Genomic DNA, 27,743 nt, shown 5'->3' with positions numbered 1-27,743 from the left:
GGCTAAAATGTTTTAGCATATCGAAATATCTATAGCGATCTCGATGTGCATACGGATGGACAGACGGACATGGCTGGATCGACTAGGAGAGTACTCCTTATAACAGTTTCTACCTGATACAAACTTTTCAACAAATCTTTGTACCAAAAATGCTGTGAGATGTAGTTACATTTATTGTCGATTTATAGGCGTTGAAGAAATTGTAGTACAGTAGAATCCGGTTATAACGACTCCGCTTATAGCGTCAGTCCGGTTATTGCGACGGAAACTCGATGGCTTGGTTGGTCCCCATACAAAGTTATATGAAAGGACCTCCGGTTAGTACGTCTCCGCTTTTAGTGACAAACCGCTTATACCGACGCGATTTTTCATTATTCAACCGAATAAATTTAAGCATCAAACGACTCTGTTAGAAATGTATGTAAATATCAGTGACCGAAGTCATAAAAATGTTTACAGCGTGCGTATGCAGACCTCATGCCTATATTCCATGAGATGTCCCGTTATATTTATAGTATAGTATAGTATAACAGGCAGAAGGAAGCGTTTCCGACCATATAAAGTATATATATTCTTGATCAGGATCAATAGCCGAGGCGATCTGGCCATGTCCGTCTGTCCGTCCGCATGAACGTCGAGATCTCAGGAACTACAAAAGCTAGAAAATTCAGATAAAGCATACAGACTCCAGAGACATAGAAGCAGCGCAAGTTTGTCGATTTGTCGACAAACCGCCCAAAACTGCCACGCCACATTTTTTAAAAATATTTTTATATTTTTTCATTTCTGTATTAGTCTTGTAAATTTCTATCGATTTGCCAAATAACTTTTTGCCACGCCCACTTTAACGCCCACAAACCGCCCAAAGCTGTTACGCCCACACTTTTGAAAAATGTTTTGATATTTTTTCATTTTTGAATTAGTCTTGAAAATTTCTATTGATTTGCCAAAAAAATGTTTGCCACGCCCACTCTAACGCCCACAAACCGCCAACAACTGTCAGTGCTGACAGCTGAGTAACGGGTATCAGATAGTCGGGGAACTCGACTATAGCATTCTCTCTTGTTTCTTATGAAAAACCATGTTATTTAATTAAATTTAATAAATTTTTTGTTTGATTAAAAAATTAATTTGTTTTATGTTTAAACATATTACAAACATTGCAACCATAAAATAAACAAAAAAAAATTTTTGTTTCCACTTTTCAGTTAGTGCGTCTTCCGGGTATAACGACGTAAAATCGTCGGTCCCTTGAAAGTCGCTATAACCGGATTCTACTGTACCATAATCCAAATAACTAATTTGAATTTAATAGCTGTGGTAGACTTAGAGATATCGACTGCTGATGCCGATGTGTACCACAAATTTCAATAACCACAGTGTACCATTTACGATAATTTAATTATAATAAATAGTTTGATCTTAAACTGCACAATTGTTACCCTTCTTAACCGTACCAAAAAAAGAAAGGCATTAAAAGGTTTTGTTTTGGGAACTGGATCTGTCATATCTTTTATTAGAAAGCCGTTTTAATCATTAATGGTGTGTTTAGTCCCGTTATAGTTAATATCCTTTATGATTTTATCCACAATATTACAACTGCATTGTAAAAAATCAAATTCTTATAAAGAAGCACAAAGTGTACTTCCCTTTGTTTTCTTCCTTACTTGTTGGTTTCCTTATACGAAAGTATTAATGCCCAGCGACTGACAGTAGGCCGATATATGTTGCTGATGCAAAAAAGCCTCGAGATAGAATCAGAATGAAATCCGTTAGAATGTACCCGGATGTAATTACGGAATATCAAAAAGATTTGATTTAGCTATAAAATTGTATACATATATATAAATACTGGTCACGTACGGATATCGCGTACTCATGCAGCTTTGTCAGATGGATTTTTATCATAATTATATTAAAATAAACTATGATATACCAAGTATTTTGCGCTAAAAACCAAATTAGTTCCATTAGCTGTTAGCCATATAAGGCTTTAAGTACATTGATTCATTGTTTCCATCCTCCCAATAGTCTAGTTAAATAAATAAAATTACTGGCAACGTCTCGCAGCATAACCTTAAAAAGACTTGAAGCCGCCCGTCAATACAGATTTGAAACAGGAACACAAAGATAACGGAAATAATTGAAAACAAAAATGATTGACAGAGTATTACTTGGCAACCCTAGCTTCAAAAGCTCATCTTTTGAAGGCAGGGGTTAATGAGTGCATGAGGCTTGATAGCTCGGTGAACTCATCGGTTCATTAACTTAGGCTAAAATATCCCCGGTCTTACGGCTCTAGTAGAAAAAATAATCATGGCAAGCGCTTAAGCGTAGCTTAGTCTACGCCCTGCATAGGGGTTACTGCGACTGTTGATGCTGCTCTTGCAGCTGCTGTAGAAGTTGTTGCTTCGTCTCTGCCTTTACGGTCTTGTAGCGATCCTTCTCCTCCGTGTTCTCCGGTGGCTCACATTCGAAGGATGCCATGGAAAGAGTGTTTTCATTGAGTACTGCGCTGTGTTGAAGATAGGCTATGACATTGGGAAGCTTCTCGAACGGACAGTTTACTTTCTTCCATTCATTAAACTCCATCACTTGTTTAGCAAGCTGGGAGCATTTTTCGAAGTTGATATGATTGTTCGGCAGCCTGTTTAATATATCGGCAAAAAGTCATTTGGTCCCCTTATAAAGAGAACCACAAGTCCTACTTACCGGTTGGAACATCCCTCGTTCAGAAAATACAAATCCTTAACAAATAAGCTAAAAAATGGAATGATTATGCGTTCGCGTTCCTCAGTAGCGCCCTCTGAGCGCCACATCGCAGCTTTAAGTGTAGAGCGATAGCTGTTGAAGTTCGATGTTGGATCCATTTGATGTTCCAGCACGGAGAACTTGGCCGATTGCACTTTGGCCCACTAAGTATTAATTTTACAAGAAGTCAAAGCTGAAATAAATGACCATTTTATCCAACTTACAGTCTTCTTCAGTCTGCCTATGGGCGCCAGATTTAGACCTGCTATTATGGCCATCAGACTATTAAAGTTGCCAATATTAAAGCACTCGCGGGCTGTTTCTATCCAATACTCTATGATACGCACACGCTGTTTCTTCTTAGGGTACTAAAAGGCATACATTAAATAGAATAGTATTTAATATATTTTGCTGATCCGTAGATGAATATTTTACTGTTTACCCACCTTGACAATCTCGCTTGCCGTCAAGTAGCTGAGCCGATTGAACCACTGCACATACGATTCCAGGTTGCGAGTCTTTTTCATGTCGTTCAACGAACCACCTTCGCTACACTTGCTTTTGTTGGCCTCCTTGCTTCCATCCTTGGCCTGCTGCTGATAATCCTTTGCAAAGGCCTGGACAAATTCCTCTGGGCCAATGTGCGACAAGCGCTCCAGCTCGATGGCCGTAAGCTGGTGTGCCAAGTGTGCACAGCTCGGACACATGTCCATTATACCAAATACATCGTCCGGTTGGGGTGTTGTGGAGATCGAGTTAGATGTGGAGGCAGATGAGGTGGGTCCACTAGAGGACGAATTAGAGGTTCCGCTGGCAGATCCGCCGCCACCACTTGCTCCGTTGGCATGTAAAGAGCTCCCCAAAAAGCTCTGAAAGGCATTATGCAAGTGATTGTGGTGTCCATGGTGGTTGTTCTGCTGTTGTTGACTCTGTGCCTCCTCGGAACTGAGCGTCTGCAAAAACTCTTCATACTGCTCTAGCGTCGTAAGTCGAGACACGAGCAGCTGCAGGATCCGCGATACTTGCTTTCCCAGCGAATTATCAATGTAGACGCACTTTCTCGCCAGGATGCGCACTTGCTGCATAAGCCTTTCATCTCTAAAATCGTAAGGGAAAATTTCTATCCATTCTGACAGGAGCCTGATGCAGTGTTGAGCAGAGCGCTGTGTGTTCGTCCGCAGTTGGAGACGCGGTTCAAGCTCCGAATTGTGTGCGGCGGACGCTGCATTTCCTTTCCGCTGCGTTAGCGGTGAAGCAGAGTTTATGCTGAGCATCTTTGTGCGACCGGGCACCTGACCGGCATCATCCACTACATCTCCGCCAGTGCTCACATCCTGCTGCTGATGCTCCCAGGTTTGTGAGATCTGCGCCAACAGCTCGTGGGGGCGCACAAAAAGCCTGGCGCTGAGAAGGAAAGCGAAAATAAATCCTTCATCTGGATAGTATTCGTGGGTGGGAACCATATGGGCAATAAGCGATTGAAGCGGACCTGAGTGCAATCGTCCTTCACTGTAGACAAGGAAATCTTCGCTAGTCTCTTGGCCCAGGATCCGGCTTTGGACTGCGCCATAGCTCAGCAACTTTTCGGGCGGCTTTTCCGGCAGCGCGATACGGCGAAGAGCGGAGAGCGACTCGTGTGCGTGACAGGCGCTATTGCTTCTCTGCGTCTTCAGGTCTGGCAGTGTTTTTTGAGTAATTGACGTGGTCGTGGCACTTGATGCCCCAGCCCCAAGAGCCCCTCCTATGGACCTCTCATGCACCTTCAGATTAAGGTTAATGTTGGCGCTTCCGGTGCTGCCGCTGCGGCCATTTGTGGCACTGCTAAGACCACCGTTACTTGACGACATCTGGATGCTGTGTAATCCAAGGCAAGCGTATCTAAGCCTGCAGGCAAGTGATCAATGTCCGGGACTTGTAGAACATCCGAGCGGAGATCTACGGCAATAAAATACCAAAAGAGAAAAATGAGTCTAGTCCAAGGAAGTGCAGATGAAATATTTTGGGATAATTTTTATACCCATTACTTGTAGAGTAAAAGGGTATACTAGATTCGTTGAAAAGTATGTAACAGGCAGAAGGAAGCGTTTCCGACCATATAAAGTATATATATTCTTGATCAGGATCAATAGCCGAGTCGATATGGTCATGTCCGTCTGTCCGTCCGTATGAACGTCGAGATCTCAGGAACTATAAAAGCTAGAAGGTTTAGATTAAGCATACAGACATACCGATCGGCACAACATGTCGTTTAGCTATGAGACTAACCTCTATTAAAAGAATATACTCGATTGATTGAAACGTATGCAAAAAAAAAGAGAAAAACCTTTGTTAAGTGGAATCATTATTTGATATTCGAATTTAAGTTACTATATAATTAAATATTATAAAAATGGTAGTGATAAATAGAGAAATACATGTCCATTAAATATATATCTCGTGTGAGGTTTAAATTTAAAGATGTCGATCTTTAAAATTCGGGAAATTCAGATATAACAATATGAAAAGTTTTAAATTTAATTGTGGTTAAGATTCTAACATTTGTATATGGGCAATTCCATGCTGTCGCACGGGACATTTGTACGCTTTCAAAGGAAAAAAAATACACAATTAAAGCATTTTAAATTTGGCGAGTAGGTTTAAATTATTACTCTTCCATAGCTCCATTATTGGTGAAAAAGTTGAGTTCGGCCAACTTTTCATTTTCAAGATAATTGCAAAAAACTACCGCTGTCGCACGGGACAAAAAATGGAAGTAATGGTTGACCTTCGCGTGGAATTGCCCACATACGTACACAACCGTTACTCGTAGAGTAAAGGGGTATACTAGAATTGTTGATGGGTATAAAATAGGTGGAAGAAAGCGTATTCGACTGAATAAAGTTAGAAAATAGAATCTCCTTCGTCCGTTCGTATGTCAGGTTGTCTGTTCGTATGAACGCAGTAATATCGGTAAGCTAAAGACTTAAGATTAAGCATGCATATTCTTATGACGCCATTGCAGAGGCAGCCCCATTAATTGTATACACAAGGTCTTTTTTGAATAGAATATAAAAAAGGATATTAAAACTAATGCTCGCATTCAGTTTTGTTTAAATTTAGCCACAGTTCCTATGTAATCAAATTACGTTTATTTATGAAGCTAATTCTTATTATAATGATAGAATACAAATTGTGCTATATAATTCTTATTTTTAAGTGGAATAGCTTAACATTTTGGCCATATCATTGGTATGCAGTAGAAGGAAGGCTACTAGAAAACGAGCTCCTGAAAACTGTCGAGCAGCTTAATGAAACTGGTTTCGGAAAATTCGAATTTATAAAATTTTAAAGCTGGAACCGTTTGTCCATTTTTGTCCACTAATAAGTTTTTTTTGCACACCTCCAGTTTTAAAGATAACAAATTTCGAAAATCAAATTAACTTTTAAAGTTTAAAAAAAAAATAAATACAAATACATATCGATAGAAATTTACAATACTAATGAATAAATAAAAAAATTATCAAAACATTTTTCAAAAGTTTTTGGGAGTGGCAGCATTTGGAAACAAACTTGCTCTACTTCAATGTCTCTGGAAACTGCATGCCTAATCTCAACATTAAAACTTTTATAGTTGAGATCGAGGCCTTCATACGGACATGGCCAGTTTGACTTGGTCATGATCCTGCTAAAGAATACATATTGTACTTTATATGGTCGGAAAGGCATCCTTTTGCATAATTCCAGAATTATCTTAAACTTGGACAGTTGTGAGTTTATGTGTTCCCTCGGGCAGATCCTAATACATGAGACTTGACGCCACAACTTACTGAAAATACTTACATATGTGTAAATGTAGTTGTTTAGTAGGTGGACTAACGAAATTATTAAATTATTTTTAAAATTGGGCAAACTAAATTATTTATTTTAAAGGGTGTGCCAACGATAAAAACTAATTTTAATAATATTTATTGAGGGGGTATTTAATTTTTAGATATAGGCAAACGCTTAATTCTTTGATAAGTTCGATATTATTTTTAATGTATTAAAATTAATTTTACTCAAAAATTTAAAGGGCGGGCAAACGTGCGCATACAATTCCAGCTTTCAATTTTAAAAATTCGATTTTTCCAAACCCAGCTTCATTAAGCTCTATCGAGCGACTAACTGTTAATTTGTTTTGAAAATTAACCCAATCGTGGCTTATCACAGGCCAGCGAACAGCACACGGTCTCACAATCAAAGCGAAACACGAGAATTACAAATATTAATTAACACCAAAACAAAAACGCTCGAATATGGGTCAACAAAGTGTTGGGCTTGGGGATAAAATGGGAGGTGGTGCCGAACGGGTGGTCTGAACATGTTAATAGAATTATTAAGACGCACGGCAAAGAAGGAGTCCAAGCATCAACAACTAAGTTCCACCTGCCTGAAAACAAAAACGAAGGGCCGCATTTTCACTTTTCCTGATACATATACATATGTACATAGTTCACATATTGCACGCTTCACAGCACAGTGGGTAGCACCATGGGGAGGACGAGGGGATACAAATTTATTTACTGCAGACCAGACAAAATCAATTTTGAAACGTTTTTATTTAAAACGTTTTACAGTATATGTACATGGCCAACAAAACAGCAGCAGCAACAACAAACTACTGGAATTCACTGCCCATAAAAGCTTAAAGCAACAGCAAAAACAATTACAACAACATCTCACAATAATTTGTATACAAAACTGAGGAAGAAGAAGAAAAAGCAGAGACAGCAGTGACAGACGAGAAACGCTAAGGCCGGGCGCACAGTGGAGTGAAATCAGATTTCAATGGAGGGATAAAACTGTTTTGGTAATTGGTTGGCTTTCAAATATTGGTAATAAACTTATAAAATTACGATTCTCGTTAATTATATATTTTAAATTATAAACATGAGCGTTTATCTCTGCCATAGGGGTTTAATGGCATACATACTTTGATGGAATACTTATGCTTCCTCGAATTATACAAATTTAAATATCCATTACTCGTAGTTCAATATAGTAGATATACTAGATTTCATGAATAGGTTGTAACAGGGCCCTATATATCAATTGCATGAATGTATAAATGTAAAGAGAATCGACTTTCCCTCGTTCTTCCTTTTCACTGTCTTATTTTTCAATAATTTGTATACAAAACTGAGGAAGAAGAAGAAAAAGCAGAGACAGCAGTGACAGACGAGAAATGGTATTTAGATAGATACTAACTTAAATATATTATTTGGACATTAACATAATAAGAGAGGCGATAATAACGAAATAGTTATAGTATGTATTAGGCTCCACTGTGCAAGGTAAAAGAAACTCAAAGGCCGACGCGTGTGGAAATGCAGGGGAAAAGCAAAAGGCCAGCAAAGAAGTCAACCGGGGTAAAACGGAGAGAGAGGACGAGAGAGTCGATAAATGGGGCCGTGGCCACAGAGAATGTATTTTTCCAATCGGATTTGAAAGTGTCCAATTGGAACCGACTCCAAGGCGCTTACCTGTCGCAGCTTCCTCGCATGCTGCAATTGACCCTGGCAGGAGTCTTTCGATCGGCGGCTTCGCTGCCAGGACTGGCGGCAGGACGGAGAATACGCCCTGAAAGAAGCTGCTCTCCTGGCAGCGCTGCAGCGAAATCAGGACAGTCGAAAGTGGAACACACGCCGTTGATGTTTTTGCTGGAGCGGAAGGGGTGTTCCAGTGGGCGGGCGGTTTTGATGGTGTGTGTGTGTTTACACGGCAATTCACAAAAAGCGAAGTTGAGCGCACTACTTCAAACTCACACGCACGCAGATGTAGGCTCACATGGATGCACCCTCACCCCCGCGGCAGAGGCGCGGCAGAGCGGTTGCATATGGACACCAAAAATTAAGAATTCGGCAGGCAATCACCGTTTTTCGAGGCCCTCGGCGCAATTAATTTTTCACACAAAATGCACTGCGACGCTTTTTTCTCGGCCATGTACACGTCTGAACTTGTCTGTGTGTATAGTATATATATAATGTATGTACAAAAGCACCGACCGGTTTGTTTGCTACGCAGATTTTTCTTTCCTCAAAAACTGGACAAGAACACACTTTAATGACGTGCAGTCTGACCCCGATAGATAACGGTGAATGCCACATTTAATGCTAAATATAAAAACGCAACAGCAGTTGCGTGATTTTTGCTATCCTTTCGCTTTTATTGCATTAAAAATGCGCAGCGTGCCAAACGTCGCGTTTTGTTTACTATGGGTGGACAGACTGCGTTTACAAACACTGTCCGCGGGGCTATTAACAGTACTGCGTATGCGAAATGATAGGGATGTTCAATGTTTTTTCCACTGAGCGGAACTTTATATCGATAACATGCATAACTCGATAATTGCACCACCTGTTCATCAAATCATTTCTGATTGGAGGCTTGATAAATATCCGTCACGCAGTGTTTATAGGCCAGTTCGAGAAATTCTTGGTTCTTTAAAATAAAACTCTTATACGTATATTTTCTTTATATTTTAGGTTAGCTTATGAATCTATTAGTCTTATTATTGATAATGACCATAAAAGAAGAAAATTATTATAGTTTACGGAAACTTAACCAATAATTCGGCATGACTCTGCTTATGCCAGCCTTAGTGCTTATGCAAGTTCGTAAAATGTTTATTCATGTCTTTGGTCCTGATTAAAATATATAAAGTTTCCGTGTATTTCAATCGATAGCTCGTGCAGCACGAGCCAGTGCTATAAGTCGCTGCAAAGCTTCCACGATTTTCCAATACTGCAGAAATAGCCCTAGTGAAAAGTCGCAGGGCAAAATGGGATGCGAAAATAACTGACAGTCAGGAGAGAACGCGACCACAGGAGGCAGTGAAACAGCACGGCCTACAGACAGTAGGACGTTCAAACCGCCCAGCTCAGCCGACACCAAGGAAGGCAACCGGCAACCAGAACGGTCCACCGCTCCTTGTCCGCGTTTAAAATTAAATGGCAAATGGAAGTGCGACCGAAGCGGCGGCCACGGCCAACCCGCAGCACAGGATTCCGCAAGCCACGAAGCAAGCGCTCTTTACCGAGACGACAATGGGTTCCCAAGAGTCTGCTCCCGCCGCTCTGGGTGTAAACGATCTTGTGGCGGACGTGTGCATGAACGGCCGCGGAGTGGAGTTCCCTAGCATACGGACCTCCACGTCCACGGGAGGAGCAGGACCGGCAGCAGCTTCCTCTTCATCGCTCTCCTTTAAACATTTTCTCAGCAGTACCGGAACGGTGACGGCTCCGACCAGCACGGTGACTTCGGCCGCCGTGCAGACGTCGACGGGTGCACGACCAAAGGTACCCCAGTCAGCCTCTGCATCCCATATGCAGCCGCCTGATGTGAACGGCAGCAGTGCATCCTCCAGGATGAAGCGATCTCCGCGCTTCAGCAGTTTTGACTCGCAGGCTAGTCTGGCAGAGTACGCAGCATGTGGGGGAGGCGCCACCAGTAGCAGCGGCGGTTCTCAGTCTCACCGCTTGAGACCAGTCCTTCGGCTGGGGCACGACGCTGTTCAGGACGCTCTGGACAACGACGATGACGACCACGTGGCTCTGGCCCAGGTGCGAAACACAAACAGGCATTACGATGAAAGAATAGACGACGGTGAGTTTGAAATACGACTTCCAATTTGTTTCTCCCATTTACTCACTTTTTTCATTGACAGATATTTTTCCATCCGCTTCCAACCAGCAACCCTCTGTTGGTTCGCGCTACGTGCCACGCTCGTACTCCAACTACGATATGCCTCATCATTTGCCGTGCCCTTCATCATCTCCTCGACGTCGGCCGTCCGGAAACCGTGACCAACGCCCCACCAGACTTGTGCTGTCTGCCGGCAGCAAGATAAAAATTGACCTGCCCCTGGATACGTGCAACGCAGCGGCTGGCGGAGCCTGTGGTGGCGGTGCTTCAGCATCAGCCCTGCCAGACTTCGTGCAGGATCACTTGCAGGATGCTTGGTGCGCCGGTCAGGATGACCTGAGCTCTCCGCCAAACTCGCCTCTGGGAGGAGCTGAAGCGTCGAGCGGAGCAGTGGGAATTCTACCGTCTTCGCACGCAGCCAGAGGCTCCAGTGCTGCCGCCCTCCCGGGTCCGACCGGCGAATCAGCCGCCGGCTCCATCGTCAAAATGCTGCCTGACTTTCTGTCCGACGGTTCCATAATTCACTCATCTCAGCGACTAGCTGACGTAGCTATCGGGCTGCCCTCCAACTCCATTGACTCGCCTCCCCAAGAGGCGGAAGGTACGTTGCAACTGTCAACACTGAGACAGGAAAATGAACGTCTACAACGGGAGCTACAGGAAGCTCGTGCGGAACTTAATATCCAGACCAGACGGGCCAGCGAGTTTGAGCAGCAGCTGATGCAACTTTCAGAGACGTCGCGGCGCCGGGAGGCGCTGGCTACTACGACCAATACACAGGCCACGCAGCTTCTAAGGCGGCAGCTGGCCCAACTAGAGGTAAGTGGCCCAATCGGTAATGTAACGCCCGAAAGTTAAAACTGTCATGACCTCATTCTCACTATGGCGAATGCCATATAAACGATCTGGCATAATTAGCTTTATCCCAAATTTTGGAAAATGTTCCAGCAATATTGGCAATTCGAAAATTCTTACGTATTTTTTAGGCGGAGCTTAGCTCTCTAAGAGGCGGTGAAAATTCTAATAGTGCAACAGGAGGAGTTCCAGTGGCGACACCAGTTAGGGGAAGTGAGAGCTCCACCAACAACGGGATCAGCGCACAACGACCGTCCAGAACACACCATTTGTCTAGGGACCTACTGCGAGCGGCTGACACCGCTGAACAGAACCTGAGGTAAGCCGCACCAACAGTTGATGACAGATGATAATTCATTCCTTGCAGGCAATTGTTAACTGGCGTGGAAAATCTGCGACAGATGGCAGCTAGCCTCGAGCAACCGGCCCAGCCAACAGCAGCGCCCAGAAGTCCCGATCTGTACACTGACTTTAACTGAACTCTCCGGGATGAAGTCTTTAAAGTGGACGTTATATACGAAGATAGGTTATTTTTCTTTTTGTAAACACTGTATCCTACGACTTCGCATAGAGCTTGTTTTTAGATGACCCCGCGAACATTTTATGTTTCCGTATTATCTGTTGCATTGGGTTACATGTGGTGGGGGAATGGGCAATGTGAGAATCAAAGCGCAAACTCGTGATGATGGTTGATAAAGCAAAATATATAATTCATACTTGATAAATCGATGTAGCATATTGAAGGAAATAACTAATATCAATGGCTAGTGGAGAATGCACTGCAATGTTAAATGCCAGCCACTCCAGAAAATCTGCGAATCTAATCCGGGGCAGGGCACTCAGCTATTAAAAAGAAGCGCAAATGCGCTATATTTTTTGTTAGGAACAAAGGATTACCTGTGCACTTCAGTAGTTTGTGCTTCAGTACGTAGCAAGCAAAAGTGAAATAAATTATTATTAAAGAAAAAAAACTGTTTACCCACTGTGCAAGGCACCTCCAATCTCTTTTCAAACAGTTTCCCCTTGGGAGAAGGAGAATGCTTATCCGCGGCCTTGACTTTGCTCTCCACACCGACAACAGAGACCAAAGCTCTCGGTTGATCGAGCTTTCTCCGCCGGCAGTGGAATTGGAATCGTGTCCGCCTATCAGTTGCTCCACCACCGCCGATACTGGGGCACGACTGCTCTCGCGGAGAACACGTGGTTGATTCGAGTTCAAATAGTGCATTCAAACCAAACAAATTTAAATACATCGAAAAGTTATAATAACTGTGATAAAAAACCATCCGAAACTAAAAATGATGTCCACGCGATTGTTGGGTAAGTTTTCTGCAGATTAATACGTTTGACCTCTTTTGTCGCCTGGTGCACACTATACCAAATTAATTGGGAAATGGAATCGTTCCTCACATTTAAACTAATGAAAATATCGCCTGATCCGAGTGTGGATATGTGGCATAATATATAGTTCATTGCTACTTTTTTAGAACCGTAATTTAAACACATGAAAACAGGTGTCTGGTGGTTAAACATGCAATTGCTTAGACTTGAAAAAATAATGATGGGATACTAATATATATACTATATAAAATATTTATAAACCATTTTATTGTTGATCCGCCCCGTTTGGCCAAATATAGTGTTTGTTCAGATAAGGGTGATGATAAGAGAAGTTTTTAATTTGACAGGTTGCTGGTCTCAATCTCACTAGGTATTCGAGTGGCCTAGGCTGTTGGCAGGGGGCCAGTTCTTATCAGTTGAATTGCGTAGATCTGCTCAGTCCTAATAAACAACCTAATTGTGGTCCCAATTGCGCATTTGAAGCTGAATACGGACAATTGGATAATTATTAATTGCCCACTGGACAGATGTAAATAAAGAAAATAAAATAAAATGAGTTTGGTCAAATGTTGAATCATATTTCGCCACAAAAATTATATTCAAAGTTTTAAAACTTGCGATCGTAACTAGCATTTTCTTTACTGATGTTAAATAAATTGCCAAAAATGTTCTACAGCGGGAACAGTTTATCGTATAGTCGGGGGCAAAGGCAACGAACTCTATTATTCCCCTTTGACTTTATTAATTATAAACAGGGATACTTAGCGAATCGAAAAATAGTCCGTGGATTTGCTAAGAAACACTGTCATCAATTAAAGGCGCAGTTTGATAAAGAATATATTTAAATATGTGATATATATATATAATATTTATTGAGTCTCCCTTGAAGATAGATTTGTAGATTTGGTGCCAATAAATGTCTTAAAAACTTAAACAATTGTATACTAAGTTTAGGATATTCCAGAGGAATTTACTCACTTATAAAACAACATTTTCAACTCTCCTTATACCCGTTACTCTACGAGTAAAAGGATATACTAGATTCGTTGAAAAGTATGTAACAGGCAGAAGGAAGCGTTTCCAACCATATAAAGTATATATATTCTTGATCAGGATCAATAGCCGAGTCGATCTGGCCATGCCCGTTCGTCTGTATGAATGTCGAGATCTCAGGAACTACAAAAGGTGGACTCGGCTATTGATCCTGATCAAGAATATATATACTTTATATGGTCGGAAACGCTTCCTTCTGCCTGTTATATACTTTTCAACGAATCTTTTACTCTACGAGTAACGGGTATAAAAAGTCGCCATCAAAAAGTGTTGTGTGGTTTATTTCGTTCCTTTTGTATTGAGTTCTCCTACGTATTAAATATTAAGTAGGTAGTAAATGATTTTCTTGCATTAAAATTAAAGCTCAAGGGCATAGATCGTTGCTCTGACAGAGCAATATTCAAAGAAGAACGCATAAGAATAAGCAACCTAATCCACTTTCTTTCGCTTGCGACAAATGTGATTTCACATGTATCTTTATTTTTGAATCGTAACAGAAAGTGATTTAACCTCGAATGTTTAATTAGCAGTAAAGTGTACAAACAAAGAAAACGATTTCCTTAACTGTCAGATACTGCTTACTCATCCAGTACTAGTGATAGAAAGAAACTTTAAACTTTGGTTTGGAGTAATATTGCTCTTAGCCTTAAAAGTAAAAGGCAAATTTGTCTTTTTCAGTAATAAAGATATTAATTTTCAACCAGATCGACTGCAACTGAGCCCTTTCCTCTCTTTCGCCTAACAGCTCAGACCAGGCGAGTCCTTCCAAGAACCTTATATCGTAGCAGATCTAGCTCATCGCTGCAATCAAAGGCAGCCCCCACCATGATATCCCAGAAGCAAAGTGAGATGCCCGACTGCGACCACCGCCCAGTGGCCTACGAGGGCTCCAGCTACGAGAAAATCCTCAAGACCCGACGCAATCACCTGACACCGAATCTGCTGGCCCACTTCAAAAAGCCTCTAGTGATCCACGCTGGCCACATGCAGTGGCTGTACGATCACGAGGGCCGGCGCTACCTGGACATGTTTGGCGGAATCGTTACTGTGTCCGTTGGACATTGCCACCCGTAAGCAGAAGGGGAAATTATTAGTTGCATCTTTTGCGCAGTACGGAAATTATATGAATTTAAATATTTATTTTACAAGAAAAAGAAAAGGATTGCTAAAAATCTCGAAATGAGAATGAGATTAATTTGGTTTACTTCGGTTTCAGGAAATACGGAATGTTTTTTTCGATCTAACAAGGCTAGCCAAAACTGATAATGCCCAAAGTCGAATTTTGTGATAATTATTATTCTTTAATTACAAATTAAAAATAAAACAAGAGAGAACGCTATAGTCGAGTTCCCCGACTATCTGATACCCGTTACTCAGCTAGTGGAAGTGCGAAGGAGAGTCTTTAACACTGACAGTTTTTGGAGGCTTGTAGGCGTTAAAGTGGGCGTGGCCAAAAGTTTTTTGGCAAATCGATAGAAATTTACAAGTCTAATACAAAAATGAAAAAATATCAAAACATTTTTAAGAAAAGTGGGCGTGGCAGCTTTGGGCGGGTTGTGGGCGTTAGAGTGGGCGTGGCAACATGAATCGTCAAACTTACGCTGCTTCTATGTCCCAGGAGTCTGTATGCTTAATCTCAACTTTCTAGCTTTTGTACTAGATTCGTTGAAAAGTATGTAACAGGCAGAAGGAAGCGTTTCCGACCATATAAAGTATATATATTCTTGATCAGGATCAGTAGCCGAGTCGATCTGGCCATGTCCGTATGAACGTCGAGATCTCAGGAACTACAAAAGCTAGAAAGTTCAGATTAAGCATACAGACTCCAGAGACATAGAAGCAGCGTAAGTTTGTCGATTCATGTTGCTACGCCCACTCTAACGCCCACAACCCGCCCAAAACTGCCACGCCCACATTTCTTAAAAATGTTTTGATATTTTTTCATTTTTGTATTAGTCTGGTAAATTTCTATCGATTTGCCAAAAAACTTTTTGCCACGCCCACTCTAACGCCCACAAACCGCCAACAACTGTAAGTGTTGAAATTTCTCCTTCGCACTTGCACTAGCTGAGTAACGGGTATCAGATAGTCGGGGAACTCGACTATAGCGTTCTCTCTTATTTTTTTTTAAATATATTTTTTCTGTAAGATATTTAATGAAATATTTTGTTCATTTATAGAAAGGTTAACCAGGCGCTTAGCGAGCAGACTGCCAAACTTTGGCACACGACTAACATATACATGCACCCCAAGATCCACGAGTATGCCGAGCGACTGGTGGCCAAGTTCCCAGGAAATCTTAAAAGCGTGTGCTTCGTAAATTCCGGTTCGGAGGCCAACGATCTGGCTATGCTAATGGCGCGCCTTCACACAGGCAACCAGGACATCCTTTCCTTGCGCAACTGCTATCACGGTATGTCCCCCTACACCATGGGCCTCACGGCGCACTCCACCTGGCGCTTTCCCCTGCCGGGCGTGAACAACGGACTTGTGCACGTGATGAACCCCGATCCCTACCAAGGCATTTGGGGCGGTTCAAACTGTCGGGACTCGCCTGTGCAGACCACCCGAGACTGCCAGTGCGCCTTGGGCTGCCAGGCCAGCGACGCCTACTACAACGAGCTGGAGGAGACCTTCAAGTATTCCTTGCCGCGCGGCAAGGTTGCTGCCATGTTTGCAGAGTCAATCCAGGGGGTTGGCGGAACGGTGCAGTTCCCAAAAGGGTACCTGAAGAGGGCAGCAGCTCTGGTCAGGGCTAACGGAGGACTCTTTGTGGCCGACGAGGTTCAGACTGGCTTTGGGCGAACCGGTGAGCACTTCTGGGGCTTCGAGGGCCACGACTACTTCCCCGACATAGTCACTATGGCCAAGGGCATTGGGAACGGCTTTCCACTGGCCGCTGTTGTCACCACGCCAGAGATCGCGGCCTCCCTGGGCCAAGCCCTGCACTTCAACACTTACGGAGGGAACCCAATGGCCAGTGCCGTAGGCATTGCCGTGCTAGACGTAATCGAAGAGGAGCAGCTGCAGCGCAACTCGCTGGAAGTGGGCACTTACTTCCTCGCAGGCCTGGCCAAATTGCAACAGCGCTTCGAGATCATTGGCGACGTGCGGGGAAAAGGCCTTATGATCGGCGTGGAGCTGGTGGGAAATCGAGAAAAGCGTACCCCTCTGGCTACGCCCCACGTCCTGGACATCTGGGAGAAGTGCAAGGACCTAGGAGTGCTCTTCGGACGCGGAGGTCTTCATGGAAACGTAAGTGAGCCCTTTTTATGGGCTAAGCTCTTCCTCATTTGAGCTCGTCTGTCCTCGTTCTGCACGTCTGTCTAATCAAAAACCTGTCAGTTAAAGAGTCCGCAGCCGAGCACAACTCCTTAATCATCTCCTCCTGTCTCTATTCGTGCATCATTTCCTTTCCATTTCCACAGGTTCTGCGCATTAAGCCTCCCATGTGCATCACGCTGGCTGACGCGAACTTCGCCGTGGATGTGCTGGCCCGAGCCATCACGGAGTCGCTACCCGAGAATAATTAACGTAGATTTGGGAAGACTAGAGAGCGTTTGCAGGATGGTCCCAGTTGCATTTATCTATCTAAGTAGTTACTCCCAACAAAGTCATGCATTTTTTAGTCCTTAAGTCGTCGACTGTTCAATAATTAAAAGAATTGGTTTTTATACATTACTGCGATTCGAAAGTGCCAAAGTGGACGGGGTAAACGACACCAGAAAACCCTTAGCCTACTGCCAGCCAGATTATCTTGCATCTTTACAATTACCTTCTGCGGGTAAACATTTGTTCCATATTAATCCCTCAAACGCTCATGCCAAACTTACACACAACTCACTCTTGGATGCTCTAAAATCATAATTATGTATGTCTACCCATTTTGATTTGTTATGTGAGGCGCTTGTATAATTATTTTTAAGTGGCTTGTACACTTCTACAATTCGAGTCTATATTTCAAAACTTTGCCTATATGTTTCAAACAATATAAATCGAAATATGCTACTCTAAACATAATTTGATTCCAAATTGTAAATTACTTGGCTATATGACTATAATTTTTTATTGCTTTTAACCAGCACACCTTCCGTTTGAAACTTGCTTACCTCATTATCTTAATAATCGTTATAACCATTTGTTTATATACACATTAGAAGGTTTTCCCAATCTCCTTAAAAGGTTCAGTAACATTGACATATTACAAAAAATAACAAGAGAGAACGTTAACGTGAAGTTCCTAGATGATCAGATACTCGTTACTTAACTGGTTAAAGTGCAAACGAAATGTTTCAATATTTTCTAGAATATCGGTTGAAATTGGGGAAATTGGGGCGTGTCAGTTTTGGGCGGTTTGGGGGCGTTAGAGTGGGCGTGACACAAATATTTTTTGACAATTCTATAGAAATTTACAAGACTAATAAAAAAAACAAGAGAGAACGCTGTATTCGAGTTCCCCTACTATCTGATACCCGTTACTCAGCTAGTGGAAGTGCGAAGGAGAGTCTTCAGCACTGACAGTTTTAGAGTGGCGTTAGAGTGGGCGTGGCAACATGAATCGACCAACTTGCGCTGCGTCTATGTCTCTGGAGTCTGTATGCTTAATCTCAACTTCCTAGCTTTTGTAGTTGTTGAGATCTCGACGTTCATACGGACGGACAGACGGACGGACAGACGGACATGGCCAGATCGTCTCGGCTATTGATCCTGATCAAGAATGTATATACTTTATATGGTCGGAAGCGCTTCCTTCTGCCTGTTACATACTTTTCAAAGAATCTAGTATAGCCTTTTACTCTACGAGTAACGGGTATAAAAACAAGAGAGAACGCTGTATTCGAGTTCCCCTACTATCTGATACCCGTTACTCAATGTGCGAAGGAGGCTCTTCAACACTGACAGTTTTTGGCGGTTTGTAGGCGGTAGAGTGGGCGTGGCAAAAATTTGTTCTCAAGATTGATAGAAATTTACATTACTAACAAAAAAATAAAAAAATATTAAACGATTTTACAAAAGTGTGGGCATGGCAGCTTTTGGCGATTTGTGGGCGTTAGAGTGGGCGTAGCAAAGAAATTTTTGCAAATCGATGAAAATTTACCAAACAAAAAAAAAAACTAAAAAATATCAAAACATTTTTCAAAAGTGTGGGCGCGGCAGTTTTGGGCGGTTTGTGGGTGTAAGAGTAGGCGTGGCAATACGGATCAACAAGCTTGCGCTGCGTCTCTACCTCTGGAAGCTGCATGCTTAATCTCAACATTTTAGCTTTTATAGTTCGTGAGAACGAGGAGTTGATACGGACAGACGGACATGGCCAGATCGACTCGACTATTGATCCTGATAAATAATATATATTATATGGTCAGAAACGCTTTCTTCTGCCTGTTGCATACTTTTTAACGAATCTAGTATACCCTCTACTCTACGAGTAACGGGTACAATTACATTTGCTTATACATCTCTGTGTATTGGAAATGTATCTTACCATGACAATCGGGCTTCCATTTTAAAATACTATTTTGGAATGTATTAAAAAGAAGTAGTTATTAAGGCATCTGTAGGAAGATATACAAATAGGGGATAGTGCAGTATCGACACAAAACAAAAATGTGAACTACAGAGTATGCACTAAATAATAGCAAATGTAATACGCGTAAAAATGGCGTACAATGTAGACTTTTAAAAGTTTAAACGCACATACATTTTTTTACAAATGAGTTCTAAAGCATTTATTTAGTTGACCACTAAAAATATTACTATGAAATGTATAATATTCAGATTACATTTTTGCTTTTAAACTGTCAGACACTATTTGAAGTTTCCTCTTTTCTTTAGGTGCTAAGTATGAGACCACCCCTATGTCTATGCGCAGAAGACGTGGAATTTACCCTAGAAACACTGGAGGGAGCCTTTAAGTTTCATATGGGTAAAACCCCTCGAAATTGGAGAAACAGCCCAAGGATGAAGTAGAATAGTTGTACTTCAGAGCTCATTTATTCGCTTTGCTTACAAACTAGTAATTGAACAACATTATAGAGCAGCATTATGACTAACAATCGAGTCTAAGAGCTAGCGATTTTTGAGCAAGGCTTTGACTTAGTTATAAATGTACATCTCAGAAGTTTTAAAAAGTAATGTGTGATGTGACGCATTACACAATCTTACATAGTTTTAGGGAAAGAGTGTGATTCAAATCAGTATCTGCTAAAGCTAGTTTCAGTGGCATTGCCTGGAGCATAAATAAAAAGCAACTCAAAGATCGCCTTAATTTAAACTAGTTAATGCAAAAACGCAGTCTTGTTTTAAAGTCCAGGAGATTCTCTTTGGCTGGGGGTCCTGAGGGACTCCGTTCTCCTAGTGGATCCTGTTAAACTTGTACGTCAGGATGCTTGCCCTCGTTATTGTAATCAGCGTTAAGCAGCGTCTCAGACAGCTCCTTCCTTGCCTTCTGCAATACCCAGAACATCAAGGCCACGCCACAAATTACCTTGAAGATACAAAGTAGATTAAAAAAAAGTCTTAATCACAGGGTTGTAGCTTAAAAACCTTAAGATAATAAAGGATAATTAAACAACTATTGTAATCTGTAAACTAATTAAACAGCAGTAATACAAATATTCAAATGTATAAACTCTAAAACTATTAAGCATACTATCTATAAAAAGGACCATTGCCATAAAAGGCAAACCTACCTCAAACACAAAGCTGATATAACCCGTCAGCTTGGTTTCGTTATCGCTAAGCACTTCGTGCATAGACCTTAGCGTGGAACCCAAGTAAACATTGATGGTTTGGGCTGGCAGCAACCCAATCAGCGTGGCCACATGGTAGTCTCTTGTATTAATAGAACTGATCTGGGAAAATAATAGACTGATATAGAGATTCAATGTTTCATAATTCAAAAAAAAAAAAATAGACTGATATAGAGATTCAGTGTTTCATGATTTTTTTTAACAACGACAGAGTCAGTCAAGGAAAAATTGGGTTTTTGTTTAGTTGAACTGCAGTGAAATTAAACGAATATGCACATATATTAACTATGTAGCGTATACGCCTCTTGGTTTTAGCATTTAAACGCGCTTTCTTATCCGTATAATTAGCATTTTAAGTAGTTCAGTAAATATTTTGAAATGTAATAATACATATATGTATGTATACATATAAATTGACAATAATTGACACAATTAATTTTGGCCTTTTTTTGCATTTAATTTTCCGTACGATTTCTTAGAAGTAATCAATAATAATAATAAACAAGAGTCAAGTTCCCCAACTATCTGATACCCGTTACTGGAAGTGCGAGTGAGAAATTTCCACAGTGACAGTTTTTGGCGGTTTGTGTGCGCAAATCCAGAGAATTTTACAAGAGCAACAAAATAGTTATAAAATATCAAAACATTTTTCAAGTGTGGGCGTGGCAGTTTTCGGCGGTTTGTGGGCGTTAGAGTGGGCATGGCAACATGGGTCAACAAACTTGCGCTGCGTCGATGTCTCTAGAATCTGTATTCTTAATCTCAACCCTCTATCTTTTAGTTCCTGAGATCTCGACGTTCATACGGACAGACGGACATGGCCAGATCGACTCGGCTATTGATCCTGATCAAGAATATATATACTTTATATGGTCGGAAACGCTCCCTTCCTTTTACTCTACGAGTAACGGGTATAAAAATGTCAAACAATAAATGAATATCCAAATCTCGAATTCACCTCTTTCTGAACAATTGTACTATTACAATGTATATCTTACAAAATCTAGTAACTTACTCCGAATATTACATTCTGTACTCCAAAGGGAATGGGCGTAAGTCGGGTAAAAAGAACGACCCGAAATGCCTTTGGGCCAGATATCACGCGGAGAATGGCTCGGCCCGTGTCATTCTTGATCAGCCTGCAAATATATGCAATCGAATCAGATTTATGAAAAGGATAATGGAAATATGGCGGTATTATACATTATACTCATATGAACGTCGAGCTCTTAAGAGCTAAAATTATTAAAGCATTCCGAAATGTGCCCGTTCGAATGGTTGAAATCGAGGAATGCAATTTTTGAAGCATTCTGCTGTCTGTTATGCATTTAATTTACAGAGTCCCTTGCTTTCACATAATTAGACCTAACTGTACGGTACCTATTACTAAATCAGGCTCTAATTGAGTTTATCCAACAATCAGGAAATGACTATTGGGGCTATTAACCAGTTCCACCGTTCATCGGTGAAATAGTTTACGCTCCCTCATAAAAAAATTGGTAAGCAGTGCCTACTGGGCACCTAGGCGAACCTATTTTTGTAAATGCCGGAAATGTAAGCTTGCTGCTATCAGGTGCGCTAAATGTCTGATAAAGAGTTGAAAACTGGCCGAGCGATACAGAAGGCAAACGGGTTTAATGACAAATGAGGTTTTAGTACCTACATATATACAAAACATGCAACACATTTATATGTGCCGACGACGTGGTTATGCCATATCGATTTCGCGGAGTAACTGCCGATTATAAAAGCGATATTCCTTGAGCAATTTTATTCGCTCAGTTGCAGTCACGGAAGCCATGCAATTGTAGCGTGTCACAAGATCCATTCTGATCCCCGTCATTCCGCAATCTGTGGGACCTGATTCTGCTTGCAGGTAGACATACTTCAATATCCTGGGGCTCGCTGGGGCAAGCGGCGGTAAGTAGCTCCACGGAGTCATCCCGGATGTGCAGGGTGTCGCCAAGCTGACAAAGAATGCCCCGGAACTCGGGGTAGGCCTGACAGCAGTCATCAGGAATAGAAATAGACAGGCGCAGCGAAACCACGTTTCCGGGAGCGAATGGATAGTCTAGGAGTCTGCGACTGGTGTCTCGCTTTCCCAGGCCCACGTGCGAGACGACGACTGGGGAGCAGTTGTACTTGCAGGCCACCTCCACTGTCTCTGCTGCACTTCTGACACCTTTTGGTAACACGCGGAGCTCTCTTAGGTGACGAGCCAGAAGGATTAAATAGGCGGCATGCAGTTCCAGAGGTGTGCGCACGGCACCCTCACTTCCAGCGTACTTTATCAACGAGCACAGATCCCGACGCATGTCCAACAGCGCACCGTAAAGCATTTTTTGGGGCGGAGTGAAACGCCCCGAGCTTGGCCAGCACCTGGCCAGTCCGCCTTCGTAGCCTCCGTACTGGCATCCAGCGTCCATCTGCCACAGCCCTTTGCCATCTATTCCGCACGAAATTTTCGTACCGTCGGGGCGTGCGTGGCGCATATGGCATTTGTAGTCAAACAATGCGGCCAGCTCCTGTGGATTCTGATGATGCTGTGTGATTACCTCTGCCATGGAGTCTGCAGCAATGGCGTTAGCTCGACGCAGGGCTCTCAACTCTCGAGACGTCTTGACGGTGCGTGTGTACTGGAGGATGTATCGGGGGTTGCACATTGCAATCTTGGCCTCATTAGCCACCTCTTGCACTATAAAGCTGACAGGACTCGATGGCTCGTAGAAGTGCCACAACTCGGGCGAGTGATCCCTTAACAGCCAGTGTAAACTTTTCTTAAGCATGGCGAGGGGCAGAACGTCGTCCACGTAATGCATATGGCTAAAAATGGTACACAGCTGAGAGTCCACCTCCTGGGAAAGAAAGAGCAACGCGCTAGTCCTTCGCTTTCGGCTGCGGGTCAGAACCAATGCTGCCCCTGGTCTTAAGCAGTCGCAAAAATAGAGGAACTCGGGCCTCTGCCGAAAGGGGGAACTACGAGCTGAGTCAGCTCCAGCTACCACAAGAACGTGCGAAAATATCCGGTTTTTTCTATGTGGCTCTTTGAAGGCGTCCTTTGCGTGCATATAAGAATTAAGGTCATCCATGGACATTTTTCGGTGCAGATCAATTTCCTCCGGCAGGAGAACTGCGTCGGGCCGTGGATCGCTGCGCAGGTACTCAGACATTGTGGCGAACTGGCCGCCGGGGGCGTCGCAGGAGAACTTCTCGATCAGGTCGGGGACTGGGAGCGGGTGGATCCTCTTGGTAAGCTCGGAGGGCCAGACCGTTGGCAGCACCAGATGGACATCACTCAAATCCGATGTGGCCACTGCGGAACAACCACGACGCACCTCATGCCATGCGTAGTACTTAAAATTTCGAAGGAACCGCAGCATTGGAGAATAGAAACAGCACAGAGAGCAGAGGGTACAATATAGGCTTTATACGAAAGAGCGAGACTTATGGAGGAAAGTGTTCCCTGATCGCAAAAATTTTGAATATTTACTGGTCGTAAAAAGACCATATGGGCTTTGTAACACTTATCAGTATAAAAATCATTTTTCCGCATTTTTCGGTAAAATGTTTCTTGAGTAAGTAAATGTTTCTTGATGATCGGTAGATATTGGCAAGATGAATGTATAAAAACTCAAATATTCTGAACTAGTGTAGTTATGGCAAGTTATTGATGTTAGTGATGTTTTAAAACAAACTTCGCAAGCGGCACTAGAAACTGCATCGCGACAGACGAACGGACGAACAGGGCCAATAGATCTCCACCGCAAAAGCACATGACTTTAAAAGATCGTACACCCAATTTTTCGCAGTTTCGTATTTGTGTGCGTAGTATTTAACACTCCTCAACGAACAGATAAATAAAATTCTACATTAGAATGGAGATTTGAGTCTTAAACGGCACCAATTTTTTGCATTTTAACTTCTTCGCATTATGACGATCCGAAATGATCGTTTTGTATGAAAAGTTCAGAGGCATAGTGCACATTAGTTGGTTAATAGTTTCTGAAATGTCGAACCATTTTTTCTGGATTAAACAGTAAATACTGAAGTTTCCACAGGCCATTCTTGGTGCTGCTGGTACGGAAGGAATTACACATATATCTATATAATTTTAAGAAACCGCTGAAGTGACGTGCATCAGACGTGCATCCCAAAATGTGTTTTCTGCAAAGCACTCACCTTTGCACAGGAATGCGGTGCCGGCAGCCGCGAATGGTGGCATGCGCCACGGCGATGCCCAGATTGGCACCCAGGATCACGGTGACCCAACCGCGCAGGCAGCCGAATAGATAGCCGGCGGTGATGAGCAGTACGAAGTATCCCACCACCACGGGAAAGCTGACGAGAGCAAAGAGTCCCATGTAGACGGCAAATGTTATCCAGGCGTTCTGCATTTCGATCCAGAAGAGCAATTGGCGGGCGTAGTCCCGCGTCGTCCATCCGATAAAGATGAGGGCCCCCAGAATGGAGGCGGGCACCAGGCAGCCCAGATACCAGTTGTGGGATAGAAAGCTGTGGGCTCGTCCCCACCACGAGTTGCGCTTCCGGTTGCGTAGCACAGAGGAGGAGGAGCGGGTACGTCTCCGACTGGCGAGAAACGAGTCGCATTCGCTGTCCTCCGACGTGTCCGGTGTTCGCTGGGCGGCGGTGGGAGCTTCGGATATGCCTGCTGTCCCTGCACTGCTGTCTGGTGAATCCACCTCCACGGCATTGAAACAGCTGGCCTGGATCAGCTGAGGGAAGGCGGGTGCGGAGGAAGCGGGCAATGACTTCGGCATAATGCAGTTGTTTTTCGCATGGCCGTACGTGATTGTGTTGTTGTTGTGGTTGCGAGAGCTGCTGATCTCGAATTCCAACGACATGACCAGGATTTTCGCTTGGCTCTTGCGCTACCTTTCTCCGTTTTCTTTTCCACTTGTCGCAGCGAAATTTCACTGTTGTGCACCCGCATTCGCGCTGAAACAGAGTTCTGACTTTACGGGCGCATGTGTGTGCTTTGTGTCACATATGGCAAGGCAACCGAGTGTCAGAAATCGTTGTTGTTATTGTCTTAATTCAATTAAAATGAAGATAATTATTTTTCACATATGTGCCACAGCCGCTCACCAATCGACACACGACACGACTGCCACTCGACGTTCCGATTGAAACTTCGACTTCCCGCATCGAGAGTCAAAAACAATGTGAGAACACAGAGAGCGTGCAGTGCTGCGCTTTTAGCTGTTTTCCTAGCCACAATTATAGACGACAAACACGAGAAACCTCCATAAATTCAATTCTGAGAAATAGTCAACTAAGATTTTTATTTATTGATTGATTTAGCATTAATAAAAAAGTATGGGGGATCTTGTAGTCATCGACAACTTATGTAATATTCATACTTCAAAGGGATTAAATTTAGTCACCAGTGCAAAAGCTGTTTCTGGCTCTTTTTCCTCTCCGATTTATGTATTTTCCTTTTAAGTAAAATATGTGCTTAAAATTTATAATTATATTGTATAAGAAATTGTGGTTTAATGGCATGTGTGAAATACATTCCTTTTTCCTCTTTGAGTAAAGTATAAAGACGGCCTTTATTTAACTCAACAATTGGTTGCTATAAATTGTTTTTGTACTTCGATAACCCCATTGTATATCGATAAGTTTCGAAACCTGAAAACATAAGCTTGGTCCTACTAGCCGAACAGCTGATTAGGCAAAATTAAATTAAGGAACAAATCTATATCATACAGCCCACAAATATGTTGTGCCGACGCACATTGTTGTGCGTAACGACTAGATGCCTACGGCTCCCGCCCATGCATCAACTCACACCTGGTCAGCCTGAAAATGACCTAGCCAGCGACCTCTTGCACGCCTACTCGGATGCAGATAGTCTGAAGATCCTGAAGACGATAAATGAAAGCGGCATGAATCAGATAGCCAGGTAGGTAGCCACCCTATGTAGCCTTTCATAAAGACTTATTATACTGCCCAGCTACGACATAACCAAGGCGAGGGCCACGAAGCTTCAAAATTGGAAGGACCGTCATGGACCGCTACAGAAACTCAGCGACATCCTATATGTGGAGGGATTCGGACTGAAGGTGACCACCAAATTCTTTACAAGTTTGCTTGCGCCGGCGAGCACTGGGAGTATTGCAGAAGGCCTCCAAAATAAGACAAAAGCTGCACGAATCGCGCCCTTTATAATACCGCCCATGGACGAGGGCCAGCGTTCCCGGATAGCATCTGCCGTAGGGGTGCGCATCGGAGTAACCAGTGTAAGCTGGGCACGATTGAAGATCGGGAGAGACGAAGCTACATGTCTGCTCACTCACTGGCAACACCATGAGCTGAACGACAAGAAGGTGCATTTGTCAGAACTTTCCCGCCGCTGCCTCTATGTCTCTCACCAGATACCGGATGCAGATTGCTACGTCATGGAGAGTCCACAAATGGCGCAAGTCAGCAGCAACCCGGGGAGCATCGACCAACAGAACGTAAACATACAAAAGGCTCAGGTGTCTGCAATCATGAGCTTCTCCTTGATGGCTCGTTCAGATAGCGATGAGAAGCAGAAGAACAACGTCTACTACATGCGACGTTTTCTCTCATCCCGACTGTTTAATCACCTGGTGGGTACTGAGCGCGTGTCCACCGAGGACACGATATTGGCCATGATGCGGACACATTACAACGTGGAACATAAGATCCCCGAAACAGAGTCCTCATTATATCTGCCCAAACAGGTCCAGTTTCCCACTGACCTACGCCTTCTATTTTCGCAGCAAGAGCGCTACCAGCGCGAACTTTTAGGCCAAGCACTTCTTCTAAGCTTAGCTTTTACTCGTCTCGTGCTTCAGCAAGATCCGCAAAGTATCGCATCGGTGTCGCGCAACTCCAAAGTCTCCACTCCAAGCCGGACCTCTTGAAAAGCTACAAGTACGAAATGTATTATAATAAACAACAAATGTTCCGCTCTGCGGAAAATATAACACTGTTCTAAGGAAATGGCCTGGAAAAAGCTAAAAGTATTGGTGGCCGTTTTGCCATAACTTTATATTATAATAAACTAATGCAAAATTATGAAGTTTTTTTCTTAATATAATGTACAATAATGTACAGTTTCTATGGTCAGCATAGCATAATATAAATGTGTTATTAAAAAAAGTAAATTATTTGGAGCTTGGCCCCCACTCAGCTAAACGCCGCCTGTCTTTGTGTAGTCACTTTGTGAGTTCAGTATGATGATTTGTTGCCATCAAAAACATTGGTTACCTTTCCTTCCCTTTTTTTTTTCTTAAATTTTCAGTAACTGTTAACCTTTCCTTACTGACCATTCCAAAAAAT

At 42.8% G+C, this 27,743-nt stretch overlaps 6 protein-coding genes across 8 annotated transcripts; 3 read left to right on the top strand and 3 right to left on the bottom strand.

Annotated features, from left to right (window-relative positions):
• Positions 1-1,772: 1,772 nt before the first annotated feature.
• LOC122615843 (ras-GEF domain-containing family member 1C) lies at positions 1,773-8,996 on the bottom strand. The gene is made up of 5 exons (XM_043790989.1): positions 8,253-8,996; positions 3,198-4,686; positions 2,976-3,119; positions 2,713-2,915; positions 1,773-2,647 (listed from the first exon to the last, which is right to left on the bottom strand). Exons 2-5 carry the CDS (start codon positions 4,596-4,598, stop codon positions 2,362-2,364), a joined length of 2,034 nt encoding a protein of 677 aa, XP_043646924.1. The 5' UTR covers positions 4,599-4,686; positions 8,253-8,996; the 3' UTR covers positions 1,773-2,361.
• Positions 8,997-9,500: 504 nt separating this feature from the next.
• LOC122618600 lies at positions 9,501-11,993 on the top strand. Its single transcript, XM_043795168.1, has 4 exons — positions 9,501-10,374; positions 10,436-11,232; positions 11,400-11,587; positions 11,636-11,993. The coding sequence occupies exons 1-4, from the start codon at positions 9,720-9,722 to the stop codon at positions 11,745-11,747; spliced, it is 1,752 nt and encodes a 583-aa protein (XP_043651103.1). The 5' UTR covers positions 9,501-9,719; the 3' UTR covers positions 11,748-11,993.
• Positions 11,994-12,413: 420 nt separating this feature from the next.
• Positions 12,414-19,643, top strand: LOC122618602 (alanine--glyoxylate aminotransferase 2, mitochondrial). 2 transcript variants are annotated; one of them, XM_043795170.1, is made up of 4 exons: positions 12,414-12,588; positions 14,408-14,732; positions 15,843-16,917; positions 19,495-19,643. In XM_043795170.1, exons 1-4 carry the CDS (start codon positions 12,567-12,569, stop codon positions 19,627-19,629), a joined length of 1,557 nt encoding a protein of 518 aa, XP_043651105.1. In that variant the 5' UTR covers positions 12,414-12,566; the 3' UTR covers positions 19,630-19,643. The 2 variants fall into 2 exon arrangements, with proteins under 2 accessions (XP_043651105.1, XP_043651106.1); XM_043795171.1 differs by lacking the exon at positions 19,495-19,643 and adding an exon at positions 17,091-17,338 and having other exon boundaries at positions 12,415-12,588.
• LOC122618604 (transmembrane protein 64) lies at positions 19,635-25,564 on the bottom strand. Of its 2 annotated transcripts, XM_043795172.1 has the most exons (4): positions 24,591-25,557; positions 21,427-21,550; positions 20,352-20,513; positions 19,635-20,146 (listed from the first exon to the last, which is right to left on the bottom strand). In XM_043795172.1, exons 1-4 carry the CDS (start codon positions 25,271-25,273, stop codon positions 20,027-20,029), a joined length of 1,089 nt encoding a protein of 362 aa, XP_043651107.1. In that variant the 5' UTR covers positions 25,274-25,557; the 3' UTR covers positions 19,635-20,026. The 2 variants fall into 2 exon arrangements, 1 of the variants encoding a protein (XP_043651107.1); XR_006326034.1 differs by lacking the exon at positions 21,427-21,550 and having other exon boundaries at positions 24,591-25,564.
• Positions 22,028-23,888, bottom strand: LOC122618601 (xaa-Pro aminopeptidase 3). The gene has a single exon (XM_043795169.1). The coding sequence runs from the start codon at positions 23,789-23,791 to the stop codon at positions 22,190-22,192; it is 1,602 nt and encodes a 533-aa protein (XP_043651104.1). The 5' UTR covers positions 23,792-23,888; the 3' UTR covers positions 22,028-22,189.
• Positions 25,565-25,876: 312 nt separating the features above from the next.
• On the top strand, positions 25,877-27,479 carry LOC122617032. Its single transcript, XM_043792673.1, has 2 exons — positions 25,877-26,337; positions 26,389-27,479. The coding sequence occupies exons 1-2, from the start codon at positions 26,153-26,155 to the stop codon at positions 27,323-27,325; spliced, it is 1,122 nt and encodes a 373-aa protein (XP_043648608.1). The 5' UTR covers positions 25,877-26,152; the 3' UTR covers positions 27,326-27,479.
• The last annotated feature ends 264 nt before the right edge of the window (positions 27,480-27,743 follow it).

This window comes from Drosophila teissieri, chromosome 3L (assembly GCF_016746235.2).
Source record: "Drosophila teissieri strain GT53w chromosome 3L, Prin_Dtei_1.1, whole genome shotgun sequence".
Lineage (NCBI taxonomy): Eukaryota > Metazoa > Arthropoda > Insecta > Diptera > Drosophilidae > Drosophila > Drosophila teissieri.
Note: the sequence above shows the minus strand (reverse complement) of the source record. Positions and strands in the feature narration are given on the sequence as shown.

Bases quoted from the DNA above. Each gene is read 5' to 3' on its own strand.
- LOC122615843 (XM_043790989.1), bottom strand. From the start codon at position 4,598: ATGTCGTCAAGTAACGGTGGTCTTAGCAGTGCCACAAATGGCCGCAGC. The intron at 3,120-3,197 runs GTGGGTAAACAG...TATGCCTTTTAG, and splicing joins CGGCAAGCGAGATTGTCAAG to TACCCTAAGAAGAAACAGCG. The intron at 2,916-2,975 runs GTAAGTTGGATA...ATTAATACTTAG, and splicing joins TAGGCAGACTGAAGAAGACT to TGGGCCAAAGTGCAATCGGC.
- LOC122618600 (XM_043795168.1), top strand. From the start codon at position 9,720: ATGGCAAATGGAAGTGCGACCGAAGCGGCGGCCACGGCCAACCCGCAG. The intron at 10,375-10,435 runs GTGAGTTTGAAA...TTTCATTGACAG, and splicing joins CGATGAAAGAATAGACGACG to ATATTTTTCCATCCGCTTCC. The intron at 11,588-11,635 runs GTAAGCCGCACC...CATTCCTTGCAG, and splicing joins ACCGCTGAACAGAACCTGAG to GCAATTGTTAACTGGCGTGG.
- LOC122618602 (XM_043795170.1), top strand. From the start codon at position 12,567: ATGATGTCCACGCGATTGTTGG. The intron at 12,589-14,407 runs GTAAGTTTTCTG...TTCGCCTAACAG, and splicing joins GATGTCCACGCGATTGTTGG to CTCAGACCAGGCGAGTCCTT. The intron at 16,918-19,494 runs GTAAGTGAGCCC...TCTTTTCTTTAG, and splicing joins GCGGAGGTCTTCATGGAAAC to GTGCTAAGTATGAGACCACC.
- LOC122618601 (XM_043795169.1), bottom strand. From the start codon at position 23,791: ATGCTGCGGTTCCTTCGAAATTTTAAGTACTACGCATGGCATGAGGTG.
- LOC122618604 (XM_043795172.1), bottom strand. From the start codon at position 25,273: ATGTCGTTGGAATTCGAGATCAGCAGCTCTCGCAACCACAACAACAAC. The intron at 21,551-24,590 runs GTGAGTGCTTTG...ATATATTTGCAG, and splicing joins CACCGCATTCCTGTGCAAAG to GCTGATCAAGAATGACACGG. The intron at 20,514-21,426 runs GTAAGTTACTAG...TTATTTTCCCAG, and splicing joins TACAGAATGTAATATTCGGA to ATCAGTTCTATTAATACAAG.
- LOC122617032 (XM_043792673.1), top strand. From the start codon at position 26,153: ATGTTGTGCCGACGCACATTGTTGTGCGTAACGACTAGATGCCTACGG. The intron at 26,338-26,388 runs GTAGGTAGCCAC...TATACTGCCCAG, and splicing joins GGCATGAATCAGATAGCCAG to CTACGACATAACCAAGGCGA.